Source organism: Vicugna pacos, chromosome 2 (assembly GCF_048564905.1).
Source record: "Vicugna pacos chromosome 2, VicPac4, whole genome shotgun sequence".
NCBI classification, from domain to species: domain Eukaryota; kingdom Metazoa; phylum Chordata; class Mammalia; order Artiodactyla; family Camelidae; genus Vicugna; species Vicugna pacos.
In genome coordinates, this window is record NC_132988.1 from 20490173 (window position 1) to 20506236 (window position 16064).

Below are 16064 nucleotides of genomic sequence, written 5' to 3' on the forward strand. Positions count from 1 at the left end.
CATGAGGCTTTCTACCTCCTTGAGTCTCAGTTTCTTTATCTGAAAGAGTAATGGGTTATGCTAGATGATCTCTGTGGCTAATTTCTGCTCTGCAGCTACCTTCATTTTTTTTTTTTTATGTTGCTGGGAGAGAAATCTTCTTTACTTGGTCTCTGAGAAAGAAAAATGATGTTATGCAAAAGGCATAAAAGCAGATTTTATAGCCAATGGCTGGGTCATAGAGGAATACAGAGATGTTTATGCTCTTTTCTGTCTTATTCAGCTGTGGTTTCTGTAGTAGTTGTGCACAGTATCCCGTGCAATTGGTGTAGAGGAGCCAGGGTTTGTGCTGTCGTAGAGACGTGGAGTTGCCAAATCGGGCCTGGAACCACGGTCCTGGCAGCTACTCCTGAGAGCACTGAGGAGGTTTTACCTGCATGAGATAGTATTTGACAGTCCATGCATTTACTGCACAAATTCATGATGAGTTTTCTTTGGAAATTAAAAACAATGCCAACACTATTAACATGTTTCAGTATGTTTTTTGCAGATTTGTTTAATTACAACCAATGCAGGTGAAAAAAAAGCAACGTTAGTGGTTTTCAGAGAAAAACGTGTTTGGACATACTTTCAGGAAAGAGAAGATTCTCACCTCTCCATTTCATTTATTTTTGGTTGCAGAACTTCAGATGGTGGCAAAGTTGTTGGCACCATAGAAGTCAGTGTCGTGAAGATGGGGGAGATTGAGGATGGGGAAGCCGACCACATCACGACAGATGTGCAGGGACAAAAGGTAGGGTCTCAGTCAGCTCACTGAACAAGTTAAATTAGAAATGATCAGCTTTGCCAGATGCTTGAATCATCAACACCTCTATGGGGCATGAAATCTCATTATTCAAAAGCTAAATGAGAAATCGGCTTTGGAATCGGAGTACCATTAAGTGTGTCTCATCCTCTGAACCAGACGGCCTGTTTGCATGGAACTATGCAGAGCCATGCACCATTCACAGCACCTTCGTCTTCGCAGCTGGCTCCCGTGTTGACACAGCCTCTTCTCAGAACAACAAAAGTACTGACCACGGTTGCATTCCGCCATAATTAACCCTACGTGAGATGCAGAGAAGATTCTGGGGGGCCTGCTGCCAAAAGTAACCACTTCTCTGATCTCACAATTCTCTTTGGAAAGAGATGCAGTTTGAATTTGGATTTCACTTTTATGTGAAGGAGGGCAGATTTTAATAACTTGGTGCCTTATGGTATTGCTGAGAGAGAAGCAGGAAGTAGTACAAAGCGGAGGGGCCACACTGGAGGAGGGGCCACACTGGAGGAGGGGCGATGCCAGCTGCAGGTGAAGCAGTTTCCTTGAAGCCCAGGATAAAAGCCCCGATGCATATCATCAATATTCAGGATTTCACTTCCTTTCTGTTTCGTTTTCTCTGAAAGAGAGAAACTTGATATAAATATTAGCCCAGGTCCTTTCTTGAGAGTGCAATTGCCTATTTTATTGAGGCACAGGCGACAGACTTACAAACTGCTAATTGTTTTTTTTTTTTTATTTTCAGGAAAATAAATTTGATTATGCGCTAGAATTCCTACCTTTCCATAAATGAGCTTTTTTTTTTTTTCTAAATGACAACGTTTATTGTGACCTATTTTCTGGCTTGGTGTCCCTTATCTGGGAGCCTGTTTACTTTTGGGAACCAAGGAAACACCTACATGGGAGACAGTGCTTATCTAACACTTAACCAATCATTAACTTTACAAAAAATAGAATTCTGAACTGCCTCTCAAAAAAATAGTGTTCTTGCCCAGCATAGGCTAGGGTCTTACTAATGCCCCAAGCCTTCTTCTTCTCTGTTCCCTGCTCTCCCTCGAATTATCCCAGGTCATGAACATATGCCGGTGAAGCCCAATGTTTGAATCAGGCTGCTTGCAAGTGCCAGGGCCGTGGTGAACTTCCACAGCAGATGGTCGTAGGGTTTGTGTACTTAAGATTCCTGTTTTGTGGCTAGGTACCGTCATTCAGCCCTTGTTGACTTTGGAGTTCTCTATGACTTCTATTAGTCACCACCACATGAATACTTATACATATCAAGATTAAGGAGGCAGGATTTGTAGACTAAGAAGGTGGGGAGGGTGTGGGGGATGGGACAGGGTGGACTAAAGGCAGAAATAGGCAGATAATTGTGCCTGGACCCAAGGCAATGTGCCAGGAGACCAGGAGCAGAGACGCGTCTAATTTCATAGTAGACCTGCTTTCCCTGCTCCACTTCTATTACTAGCCACCTCTCTGTTTTTGTCAAAGCTGCCTCACCCTTTGACTCCTTTACAAGGTTGCTATTATGAGTTGGCACAAATTGAATCATGCTCTTTTCATAAATGGAGGACTTGAGAGCCAAGAATAGGCCCCACTAAAGTCCTACACAGTGTTTCTGACTTAGTAATGGGAACTTAAAAAAGGAGTAACTGAGCTGTTCTAGAAATAGGAGGTGGCGGTGTCAGCACGTACCATGCAGAAGTCGTAAGTGGTCTAAGATGGTACACACACCGCGAAACGTTGGTTTTAGCTCTGTTCTCTCTGGATTCTTGGTAAACCTTGACCTTTTATGAAGCTTTTTATAAAGTTACTATAAACTCTGTTGGCAGTCCCTAGGAGTAGTCATGATGGAGTGAAGGACACACAAAGATCCACTGTGCATGCTGCTTAGAAGACTTAATGTGGAAATAAGCTTATCTCAGTGTTTCTCAAAGTGTGATCAAAATCATCAGGGGCATTTGTTAGAAATTCAGATGTGGGGACCCTTTGGCAGATCCGCTAAATTAAAATCTCTATGGAGTATATTAATATAATCTACTCCTAATAGTGATTTAAGTCCTCAAGTTAGTCAATGGCTGAAACGTGAAAAGACAAAGTAACTGAAATTGAGATTATCTCTAAAACAAGATCCCTGTCACTTGTTTGCCCAAATAGGGGAGAAAGAAATGGAACCATTTTTAGCACCCCAGTCATGTGCGTGAGTGATGTGTGTTATCTTTCCTGCATACGGAGCAGATTGAGATTAATACCTGTATCAGTCAGCTTGGGCTGTCACAATAAAATACCATAGACTGAGTGACTTAAGCGACAGAAATTTATTTTCTCCCAGTCCTGAAAGGCTCCAAAGTCCAAGATCACTGTGCCAGATGACTTAGTTCCTGGTGAAGGCCCTCTTCCTGGCTTGCAGATTTCTTGCTGTGTCCTCACAAGGCCGTTCCTTGGCACACTTGTATAGAGAGGCAGCAAGTGGACTCTGGTGTCTTCTCCTCTTCTCGTAAGGACACCAGCCTGAGAGCATTAGGGGTCCCACTCTTACGACCTCATTTAACCTTAATCACCTCCATAAAGGTCTCTTCTCCAAGTACAGTCACATGGGGCATTAGGGCTTCAACATATGAATTCCCAGGAACATAATTCTGTTCATAACAATACCTCTGATATAAAATACTACATTTTAATCTTGAATCTTACATAACCTCCCCCATGGAAATAAAATATAAATGAAAATCCAAAACCTTACCTCTCACATACATTTACTTACTTTGTTTCCAAAAATCCTATTATTACTATATATTTTTCATCAAGGGAAGATTATGCAGAGAGCCGTTCACCATATTATACTGGTTCAAACTTCTATGTGATATGTACATACATAGAAATAGAACACAAAGTGTTAAAATCACTAGAAAGAAAAATTCACAAAAGTAATACTAATGTTGTCCTTTTATAAAGCTAGCATGTTAGGTGAAATATCACATTAGATATACAAAACTTTTTTTTTTTTTAATTTTGGAGTCATCTTTGACTCCTTTCTCCCTCTCATACTTACAAACAATACATCAGCAAGTCCTGTTGATTCTGACTTCTAAGTAAACCCAGAATCTGACGACTCTTGGCCTCCTTCACTGTAGCCAGGATGTCAGTCACTTAGACTTTTGCGGTAGTCTCTTCATCTCCCTGACTCCATCCATCCTCCGTCCCTGATCTCCCCGCCCCATCATAGTCTATTCTGTGCAGCGCACTTACTAAAACGTAATGTAGGATGTGCCATCCCTCCAGTGACTTCTCATCTCCCGGAAAGTATGAACCTAAATCCTAATCTCAAGTCTCCAAGTCCTGGCCCCACTTCCTTCACCTCATCCTCTACTGTTTTTTTGCTCATTTGAACTCAGCCACATTGTCTTCTTTTCTGTTCCTTGAATAGTCCAGGTACATTTCCAGGTTGGGTACTTGAACTTTGTTATTCAGTCTACCCGTGAAGCGTTTTCCCCAGGTAACTGTGCTTCACTCCTTCACTTCCTCTGGTCTCTATGCGAAATGTCACCTTCTCACTGAAGCCTTCTCTGCCACCGTATCTAAAATTACAAGGCCTCCCTAAAATTATCTCCCTTCTCTGCATTATTTTTGTCCTTAGTACTTACCACTGTCCAATATCATCTCTGCTTTATTTATTTATCTCTTGTATTGTTTATTTCCCTTACTAGAATTAAACTTCATGAGAGAATATTTATCTATTTTGTTCTCTCTCTTCCCCTCGGTGCCTAGAACAGAGCCTGACGTGAGAAAAATGAATGAGTGAATAAATGAAGTCAATTTTACTGTGAAGAAATTGCGTCCAAAATTGTTTCCAGGAAGGGGAAATGTTGGACTACATATAGTGCTTGCAGACTGATTGGTCAGTAAATAAAGACTGGAATAAAGGTGTAGTGAAGGTTGTAGGATTATGAAGGAAAGAGGAAGAAATTTTAAAAAAAAATACTGTTGAAGTAAGTAGTCAAGAAAAAAAATGCTATCAGGGAAAGGAGAACTAGGAAACAGAATCATCAAACCAAGTGATAGGAGAAAACCCAGGTAAGGAACAGCCAACAGGGCCAGCTGTGCGAGAGCCCAGTTATGCCCTTTGCCTGCTGCAGACGTGCCTGGCTTCTTCTTAGGGCAGGATTAACAGTCCTCAGATAAGGCTGATTAAACCCGCTCCTGCCTTCTCTTCCCCTTTTGTTTAACGTCTACATTGTATTTGAGGGTGGCACAGTACTCAGGACCAAAGTGGTGGTGATTTCTACAAAAAGCGGGAAAATGCCTTGTTTATTTATGATCGCAGCAGAAATGGTACAAGTGGAGTAGTAATATGTCCCCTTTTGACTGTGAACCTCACCTAACTAGTATTTTGGTGACTTGCTGCCCTTCTCAGTTTATTTTGACCCCATGCTTTAAAGTGGTGTTTTGAATGGACTTTCATCAGCTACGGTCAGGGAAAAGGTGGAGTCCTCCGGTAGTTAAGGACCAATCTCAAAAGGTTTCATCCTTTACTTTCCCCAAATACAAACTTGAAAATATAACTGGCCTTACTTACCTTATAGAATATTGGTAGGCATATAATATCCATCATTCATTCATCAAACAATACAGCCTTCTATGTTCTAGACATTCTGCTAAGTTCTGGGTATTTGGCAATGAACCAAAAAGACAGAGATGCCACCTTCTGGGAAAATAAACAATACAAAAGATAAGTAATGTATTGTTGATCAGATGGTGCTCTATGCTATGGAAAAAATAAGACAAGATGCAAGCACTAGTGAGTGCTGTGCTGTGGCCATTTTATACTGTATGGTCAAGGATAGGTTCACTGGTAATGTGATATTTGAGCTGAAACGTGCAGGAAATAAGGGAACAAGACACGTGGCTATGTGGGGGGAACAATAATTGTAGGTGGAGTGAATAGTAAGACAGAGGTCCTGGGGTGGCAGGATGTGTGTGTTGAAGGAACAGTAAGGAGGCCAGTGTGATTGGAAGTGAGGGGTCAAGGAGGAGAGTTGTAGGAGTTGAGGACAGAAGTTCATGGGGCAAGGAAGACAGATTGTGTCCCCCCTTGAAGGCCATTAGACCCTGAGCTGCACATAAAGACAGTTGAGGTGTTTGGAGTATAGGTGTGAAATCTGATTCATGCTTTAAGAGGACTATTTCTGGCTACTGTGTTGAGTAGGGCCTGAAAGGAGGCAAGGACAGAAGAATGAAGCCTGGTTAATGCAAGGATTCAGGATAGAAATGAAGATGAGCTGGATCTGGGTGGTATTGATGGAGAAAGTGACATGTAGCCAGGCTCCAGGTGGAAAGGACAGTCAAAAAAAAGCGGAATGACCATTTTCTCAGGAAAACTGAGAGAAGCAGGTGGAGGAGGCCAGGAGATTTTCAGATGTTAGGTTTGACATTCCTCTTAGACATCCAAGTGTAGACGTATCTAAGCAGAAGGTTTGAGTCTGGAATTTAGGTGAGAGATCCAAGCTAGAATTATGTGTTTGTGAGTGATCAGACGATTTTTGGATGGTATTTACACCACGAGACTGAATGAGGTCACAAAAGCATAGCAATTCTCATATTTTACAGCCTTAAAATTTATACTTATGTGGATTTTATCTATTGAAATTTATTAGAGATTTTGGTAATTTGGATGATATCTATAGACATTTATCATATTAGAAACTCAAACAAGAAAGGTTTAACACAGAATACAAAAGACATATACCTTTGGCTGTCACGTGATTATGCCATATAGCCTTTAGAAAATTCTACTAGGTACTTGTAAGAGAAAGAGGGAAACAGAAGGTAATATTTTAGTGTTATTATGAAAATAAATTTGTCTTCGCCCTGTGCTAGATGCTACAAGGGATCCAAAGACAAAAGTTATCAAGGACTTCCAGGAGACTCCAGACCAAACTTTGAGAACCATGATTTAAGGAATAAACTAACAGGTGTGAAAGCACTTTGCCAGGAAGTGTTGGTCTTGATGGATTCACACAGAACCTTACGAGCATTGTTCACATGATATGGCTAATTTTCTAGTCCAGCGCGTGGCAAATTGGTATGTTAGCTGATAGTCAAAATCATCTAGCTCCGAGAATTTTACATAATCTTATGTGTTTTTTCTCCTTGGCTGCATTTACCATCAAATAACACTTTTTAAAGTATTAATCAAAATCAATAGGCTTATGGTGCTACATCTGGTACAAAAAGCATGTGATGTTTGTTATTCCTGCTCAGAATCACAAATGTAAAGTCTTTACATTGAAAGCACACACCATATATGTTTGTAATGCTGCACGTAGCCATTATAATAATAGCCATGAACAATATATATTGCTAAACCTCCTTACGCACCGATTCCACATAATTTTAATCTTTGCATTCTCTGTAGCAGCCAGCACAGTGTAAAAATCATTCTAGGGTCAATAAAAAAAAAACAAAAACTAAACTAAATAAAACAGCTTAAGGAAATAAGACATAAGGTTCTTGTTTTGAAAACTTTCAATCTAAATGGAGACACAGAGGTACACTCAGGAAACAGCTGAAGAAATTACTGAATCTAAATATGAAAATAATTAATTTAGTAAATATTTATTGGATATTTTCTGTTTATGTTCCATGGACTTAAATCTTGAGAGCATTCTGAATAGTAGAGCTGTAAAATAAAACATTGCAAAATAAGAATATTAGGTTAAAATTTCCCTAAATGTCAGGTTTCCAGTGTGAATGGGAGATATGAATATATAAAAGTCATGTCTGTATCCATTTGGTGAAACAGAACAGGCCTTTTGTTAGGAACAGGAAGTTGTAGGGCTGCCTCTGTATAGGGAAGCCGTTTCTCAGGATAATAGCCTGATCTCTGTGAGTCATAGACTTCTTCACGAGAAAGGTTTAATCCAAACCATTCCTATAAGTCGTAGATGATGGTCTTCTTTTGGAAAGGAAGATGGCTTACAGCTAGTTATTATGTGGAAGGGTGTCAGGGACAAATCATGAAAGAATTTGAAGACCAGTCTGAGTTCATTGGATTTGATCAGGCAGTTAATAACCACTATACATCCCAGAACAGAACACTGATATGATGAATATAATGTTTGCAAACGATCACTTTAGCAGCCCTATGTAGGCTGAAAGGGGTAGAGAAAATATTGGAAATAGGAGAAGTAAAGAATTTTAAGTATGTCCAAGCATCATTGCACATTGCTGTCATGATTTGGGAAGTGCATTTCCAAAATAGCTGTGGATTAAAAAAAAAAGGATTACCTGTAACTTCTGGTTGGTCAGGAAAACAATTTAAAGAACATTCCATTTTAAGAGCTGCTTGCAGTGATTCGTTCTTTTCGTAAACTAGAATCTCAATATAAGCACTAAAAAATCAGGGGAAGGTATAGCTCAGTGGTAGAGTGTGTGCTTAGCCTTCCCAGGGTCCTGGGTTCAATCCCTGGTACCTCCACTAAATGAATAAACAAATAAACCTAACCACCTCCCTCCCCCCTTCAAATTTTTTTAAATTATGAAAGCATTTTCTTTTCCCTATCAAGAAATTTCCTGAGTAATGTTATGAATGATATGAATGAGGAATGAGTGGTAGACTCTGAGGGTACAGGAAGTAACATTTAAATCAATGCTTTAAATTATTTGTCTTCCTTCTTCAAATGCTTCAGGGGCATATATATTCCATTATGAACAGTGACCTCAGTGGCCATGAATGGCATAGAGGGGTAGTCCCTGGAGGAGGAAGGGGGTTGAGGGATGGTGAGGACATTTAGGGAGTAGCCCAGGCAAATTGGATACACCCTCCTGGGGAGGGCAGTCTGAGCCCTGGGAGTCTCTGGACCACTCCATGCTCGGCACAGAACTCTTCGGCAGAAGAACTTCTTGTGTTGTCATCTGTTTGCTTTCTTTTCATTTGCATTTATTTGTTTATGTCTGATGTATTTACTCTAAAAATTCACTCTCCTCCTCTCTTCATCTCCTTCCTTCTTTTCTTTTCTTTTCTTTCCTTTTCTTTTCTTTTCTCTTTTCTTTTCTTTTCTTTCCTTTTCTTTTCTCTTCTTTCTTTCTTTCTTCCTGTCTTTCTTCCTTCCTTCCTTCCTTCCTTTCTTCCTTCCTTCCTTCCTTTCTTTCTTTCTTTCTTTCTTTCTTTCTTTCTTTCTTTCTTTCTTTCTTTCTTTCTTTCCTTTCTTTCTTTCTTTCTTTCTTTCTTTCCTTTCTTTCTTTCTTTCTTTCTTTCTTTCCTCCTTCCCTCCTTCCTTCCTTCCTTTTGAGCTGGAGATAGAAGGAAACTCACTTGAAAAAATAAATACCGGTCTCTCTGTGTGTGAATACAGGTCTCTTGACAAACTCCTGGGTGGGGCCAGAAAAGATTTGCTTCCTCTGGAAGCTGAAGGAGAGTCCCATGCTAAGGGATGGATTATCTGAGATACTGTCTCCCACTCCTGGTTCACACCCTAAGAACACAGCAACGTGCTCTCTGTGTCTCCTCTTTCCAGTCCAGAGGAGTGTCAGTTCTGTAAAGACCCATGAAGCTTAATCTATTAATCATAGATTAATAGATCCATGATCTCAGGATCAGCCTATTTATAAACTGCTTATTTATAAATCAGACATCAGATGATTTATAAAACGTCCTCATACTTTATGAGCAAGCGTTTGTATTATTTGGCCAGAGACAAAAATCTCCTTTTGCCTTGTGAAATTAGATGCTACAACAGATTTTATCTTTTATTTAAAGTTGCTTTTACTTAAAAGCTAGAAAATAATTTGCTTTTTATTGATCCGAAATCAACCCAGGTGACAGAAATAGAAAGCTGTTCGGCTTGTTATACGTGATTTATTGTTGTGGGAACACATCTCTAGCATATTGGATACAGTCTTTTTCCACTTTTCACTCTCTTTCCTGAGTAGTCTTTAACTCAAACTGAAATGTAGTCTATGATATCATAATATAAACTATATTATATATGTGTAAGTCAATGATCACGAGTTAAACAGGGTTCAGAGTAAAAATAAAGCTGAAAGTAGTTTTACCAAAGTGTCTGGTTCAGCCTTTTTGAAAGCATGTGCACAGCCTCGGGTTTCACAAGCAAAACAAAAGAATTTCACTTTCTATTTAGTTAGCTCCGAAAACATTGTTTTTCTTTTTTCTTCTGTTCCTTCCTAGTGTGCCCTGGTATGTGAATGTCCAGCTCCAGAAAGTGTGAGCAGAAAAGATAACTTACCTTTTTTGAATGCAGGTATGTACCTCCGTTTTGGAAACTTATGTTAATTTCATATGAACATAGATTTTAATTTCCTGTGGACTCAGTACTGAACCTGGGCAGCGTTCCCACAGAATCCTGGTGAGCTCTCATCAAATACTGGTAATTATGGGAGTCAGCAGGTGGGGAGGGCGACAATTGCATCCAACAGATAAATAAATACCTTGGCTGTAAAGAAAAACAGATTCCTTTTAGCTGTTGGATTTTGTATTATCTTAAATAAGACACATTTGAAGAAGGAGTAAGTATAAGAAATGTGAAGGTCTTCATTAGTTTGAATTTCTAATTATAGAGCTCAAAGTTGTTAAAGTATGTATATGGATTCAAGAGGAAAAATTCTACGCACATTTGTACACTCCTGGGTGTGTATCTATATGTTGTGTTACTTAAAGTACAATGTTTGAATTTCAACAAAGCACCAAACAATGTGTTAAAGGATGACTTTGAGACATCTGATACAGTTACACAATATGTGATAGTATGTATCTGTAAATTATGGAACTGATCTTTGAGTGATGATATAAATTATGTTACCAGTAGTAATAATAATAGTAGTGACTATTACAGTGACAGGCAGTATTCCAAAGGCCTCATACGCCTTACCTTACCTTGCTTTCTGGTGTGTGCTGTGAAGAAATTGCTCAAGGTCACTACCTGACAGAGAGCAGGTCCAGAATTTAAATGCAGTGTTAATCCTAAGAGCTTTGCTCTTAATTACTAGGTCATGCTGTTACTAAAAACCCATTAATTAACAAGTTGGTGTAACAATAGATTAAACCTTAATATTTTTCTAGCCTTGCTATGTTGGACATTTCAACAGTGACAAAGATGGCGCGATAATCAGATTAGTGAGTGATACCAGACTTCAAAGGCTTACAAGTTCATAACTCCTAAAGTCTTCACAGTTTTTCTCTGCAGGAAGTCACTAATAATAGGGGATAGAGAAAGTCGGGCAATGTTTTGACTCAAAGAACTCAAAATAGAATATAGCAACCAAAAACCAATTAACTGTATTTATTAGTATAGGATTAACCGTATTTATTACAATAGTGTAGAAGGATTAAACCAGAGAACAGCAACTACTTCTCAGCCTCTGACAAAATGACATATTTTAGATGTTATTAAGGATGTAATTATCAGGAGGGATGTGCATCAGACAGTGCAGGGGCTACCCTGACAGCTAGACCAGCCATGCACCATAAAAACACTTGGTAAGTTATCCTCAAATATCTAATGTATCCTCAAAGGTTCCTCCTCACATATACTTTTTCACCTGAAAGTTGACCAGACCTTTATCCTTTATTTCAATGCATCTAGCTAATCTATTTAACGTACCCAATGTCAATTTTGAGAAATAAAATTGAATGTGAGAGCTATTACGTACATGTGAAGTACAGTTTGAATGAATCAGGTTATCATCAAAATCACCTACCCTTTAATTTTAAGACACTTTTTAAATGGTTCACTCATGTGAACCTTGTAATGTTTTATGCACACAAAAAGAAATGCCATTTTAAAAATACTGATTGGTTTAATATAAACTTCAGAGAGAGAGAGAGAGAAAAAATGGCTCTCGGAGTAAGAAAATGTATTATCTAAGGAAGAAGAGACAAAGGGAATATAGTGAAAATAAATCTGCACCTCCTAATACTTGTGCCATTAAATCTGTAAGCCATGAGTCTTGGAAGCATACTAACTCTTCCAGATTACTAGGGTACAGTTCCTAATGTATAAATTGCAATATGACAAGAAACTGTAATATGACAAAGCCAAGTGACACAGGAGTGATGGAAGCGTCCGCATTCTGCAATGTAGATATACTTACTTAGCGGAGTGAAAGATGATTGATGGCTTCTTTTCCCTTTTCCTGGAGACAACAGTTTTGGTGCTGATACTCCACTGAGTCCTGCTATTTCTCTACATCCTTAGTCCAGGCAATCTGAAGAAGCACTTGGAACCCAGAATATTTGCCATAAATATTTCCTTTGAGCCTTCTTATGTTAGGGAAAGATACGGCTATGGGACAGTCAAATGTTATAAAAGCTAGATTTAAAACATTTTTAAATATAACTGAATGCTCTATATGACATGTTCAAAATGTAAACGTGCATTGTGCAGGGATAGAATATTTAGCTAGAATGTGTACCTTTGACTTTGGCCTTTGTGTACCTTGGTGCTTGTTCTATGTGTTTATCTGTCTAAGCTCAGGAACCTTGGAATTAATCCTTTATATTCCCATGTGGTACTTTTTAAAACTCTGTAGGCAAAGGGAGCTATTGACATTCTTCTCAAGTCTTTGTTCCATGTATTAAATGGAACGCGCCAGCCTCCAGTGAGTTATGAAGTCCTTCCTGAGTGAGTGGAAGAGGATGTCATATCTCATAGCTGCTCTTCACGGTTCTATTTATATCTCTAGAGGTTTAATTCATAACTCAGGAAATTCACGTATCTGTCGTGAGACGAGAAAGAAAAAGCTCTTCCCCCTGAGGTCTCACTATTTCATGCCCTGTTTGCCTTGCAAGTTGAGTGACTATGTTGGGAGCCGTGGGGAGTGGAGGACAGGAGGAGAGAGAGGATGGGGGGAGGGGGAGAGCGGGCAGAATTTACAATTTCTTAAAAGATGGTATATAAGTACCTTCGCTATATGAGAAAACAGATTCTTTTCAGCTGTTGGGTTTTATATTTTTCTGAAACAAAAAAAAATGCACTGGAAGGCATAGCTAGTATTAGAATTGTGAGGTTCTTATTTAGACTTTGTTATTATATAGTTCATCAAATAAAGATTTACCTATTTAATGATTGGTTTATTCATTTATGCAAAACGGTAGTAAGAACATTTAAAGCTGTTCATTGTTGGGGACTTGTCTGCAGAACGGGGAGTAGGGGAGTGAATTTTGAACATAGAAATACAGGTGGCTGGTCTCTTCCCTGGTCACAGAGTTGGGTGTCCTGCCAAGTCACATCGGCTGAGGCTCCTTGTCTTCAGCAGATCAAGGACAAGGCTCTGGTGGTGTTAGTATCAGAACACTGGACAGGCTGTCCCAGAGAACCGGTGTCACAGCCTGAATTTGCTAACCAGCAGTGTGACCCTGACGGACCGGTCAGCCTCTTTGGATGTCAGTTCTTTTAAAATGACCAAATTGACCTGGACCGTCTTTGATTTCCTTTTTGGCTCTCCGTGTCTGAAGTCTGAAGAGGGTCGTTTAGCTTTTGCTTTGTTTTCCTTCTGTTTAGAAGTACTTCATTAAAGTATTCACTTGAATCTATTTCCCATGAAGTCACATATCCATCCTTTGTCACTTACGGTTGTCTTTTTTGGGAGTTATTTATATTTAATAAGCCTGTAAGCTTTTAAAAAATTTTGTCAAGAAGACAATTCTCTCTGGATTTCCCAATTTTACCAATTTTCCGTGTTAAAGTATAATGCTGCGGAAAACTTCAGCCTGTGGACTTGGCTATTATTATGCCAAATCTGAGGGGCTAATGGGCCCTGTCACGAAGTTTCCTATTATCTTCACATTTTGAGTGAGTTTCCCCCTGTCAGCAAGCATTCGATCTGATACAGCATCTTTTTTGGTTGAACTACTTCTTGAGTCAGGAAATTATTCCTGATATACTTTTTAAAGACCACTTTCATGCTGTGGATTAACGTGTGGGCTGCCTGTCCCACTCACAGGGCACATATCTGACGGCGACGATGTCCATGACCCTGTAGGTCAGAATCTAAGCAACAACTCTGCTCTTAGTCCTAAATCCGAGCAATTTCCCTCCTGTTTGGAGAATTTATTGGTGTTTGTCTTCCTGCCTCACAAATGAATCACACTTTTTCTCAAAAGAGTTCACTCTGTCTTTGGTTCTTTTTCCCCAGATAAGGTTAAACCATTTACTACTGTTGCCCGATTATGAGCTATTGAAGAAGGTACGTTGCTTATTCATTTCTGTGTCTCCAAGGCCAGACCACAATAGGAACTCAGGAAGTATTTGTCAAATGACTGATAACGTGTGTATCTTAACATCTGAATTTATGCTTCAGGTAACAGAAAACGGCACTGTTATTCTTTCCATGGGAAAGATGTTCACATTTAATTATTTAGGTTTGAAATAAAGGAATTTATTACTAAATTCCTTTAAAATCACCACCCAATTCTCATTTTTAGTTAAGTTTTTTTTCATGTCTCATTTGGCACCAGAGAGATTGTCTTTCACAATACCACACAACTGAACACAGTATTGGGTAATATTTCCACTACCACCTCCATCTAAAGCAATGCATAACAATATTTTAAAAGATATTTTCATATTTCAAAAATACTTCCCTCTATACTCATTTTGACTCCTGATAAATTACAGTCAAAAGCAGATCCCCAGTTTCCCCTGTTTTTTCCTTTTCATTCATGAGGTAGTAAATCAACTACCTTGTCAAATTTTAGATGGTATCAGTTTAGACTCACAAAAATATCTCTGTTGTATTTCTCCATACTAGTTTAAATAGATTGTGCCCTTGTATTTATAAGTCTATGGTATACAAAATATGGGGCCATATTGGCTTATAACACCGGCCCTTTATTCTTTATATTTACTTACCAGATTTCTTTGTCATTTGCTGTTTTAACAAACCCATTAACCTTACTCTTTAGGAGTTTTTGTATGTTTTTATTACTGTGTACTAATATAGTTAGGCTGTTAAATGGCTTCACTGTCTAGTATTCAATGAAATCATCTCTCAGACACCTTTAACTTCAACCGTCTTCCTGCTGTAAGTTCATCACCTCCTCCTCTGCCCACCTTAGGTAAAGGAGAAGAAAAATAAAGGCAAGAAGATGATATAGTCAAAAGTTTAACATCTGGTGGGCAAATGTGAGGCGGGCTTTCTCAGCTGTGGTGTTTTCCTTCTTTTATTCTGATGCCTGTGGTCTCCCTTGAAGTGAGGTTTTTATTGTCCTTCCCTCTTGCATTTTTGCCACTCAATTTACAGTTTGGGGGGCCCTACCTGTTCTCTTGGGGAAAGTGATGTTGGGAAACATCTGAGTTGTAAGGTTTAAGGTCATTTCTGTGGGATGTTTGCATTTACTGGGCACTGTGCTAGGTACAGGAGATAGATGAGGAAGAAGAAAACAGCACAGCCATGGCCTTCATGAAGCTCCCATTCCAGTAGTGGACTCAGCAGTAAACAGACAATGATAGCACAACTGGTAAGAACCACGATGGAGATGGGGGTGGGGAATACAAAGGAGAGACACCTGGAGGGAAGGAGGAGGTTGAAACCAAGGGAGGCTTCCTGGAGGAGGTGCTGGCTGAGCTGAGTTTATAGATGATTACTTGTAACCAAGAAAAAAGAGGGTGTTCCTTTGAGGTGCAGGGAATGCCTTGAACAGAGGCAAATTGACAAGAAACAGCTTTTCAGTGAACTATGGGTCGTTCCAGGTTGCTCTGCATGAAACATGAACCAGAAAAGGACACTTTTCTAGATGTGTCCTTTAGTGACTGAATTAGAATGATCAGAACAAATCATTCAACCTAGAACAAACGAAGCAAATCAGTTGTCTGACTGCCCAAACTCTAAATCCAAATTCTACACACTGAACTTACCAATTATCACCAACTGGAGACTACATTTCCACAAATACTATCTTTGTGCTTTATTCCAACATCTGTAATAGTTTTCCTTATTCCTGGCCTTGAATTGAAGATGCGGCGCCAAGAGTTGGTGGGTTTGGCTGGGCTCGGGAAGCAGCACTTGGTCCAACTTGCTTTAAATCCTATTTCTATTCTTTTTTATTGTTGTTGCTTTAAAAACAACATAATAACATAACTTAGATTTCATGCCATGCGTAAATAAAGTTAATTTTAAAATTCCTGGAAATTTATTTTGTTAACAGTTTATTTCATCCTTTTTATCTTAGAAGAACTATTTCTTTGTTGTGTTTTCTGAGCTCCTGTCCTGTTTTGTTACCCTCTCTTTTCCATCGTCATGCTCAGGACAGTGT

The 16064-nt window shown here is 39.1% G+C and overlaps 1 protein-coding gene across 5 annotated transcripts in view; it reads left to right on the forward strand.

The window, feature by feature from the left end:
- The window catches only part of INPP4B (inositol polyphosphate-4-phosphatase type II B), a 659032-nt gene that overhangs the window by 472471 nt on the left and 170497 nt on the right, over positions 1-16064 (forward strand). For all 5 annotated transcript variants that reach the window (XM_072976523.1, XM_072976505.1, XM_031692309.2 and 2 more), the window contains 2 exons: positions 661-772; positions 9981-10053. In XM_072976523.1, the coding sequence (XP_072832624.1) occupies positions 661-772; positions 9981-10053 (185 nt within the window). The remainder of the gene's footprint in view (positions 1-660; positions 773-9980; positions 10054-16064) is intronic.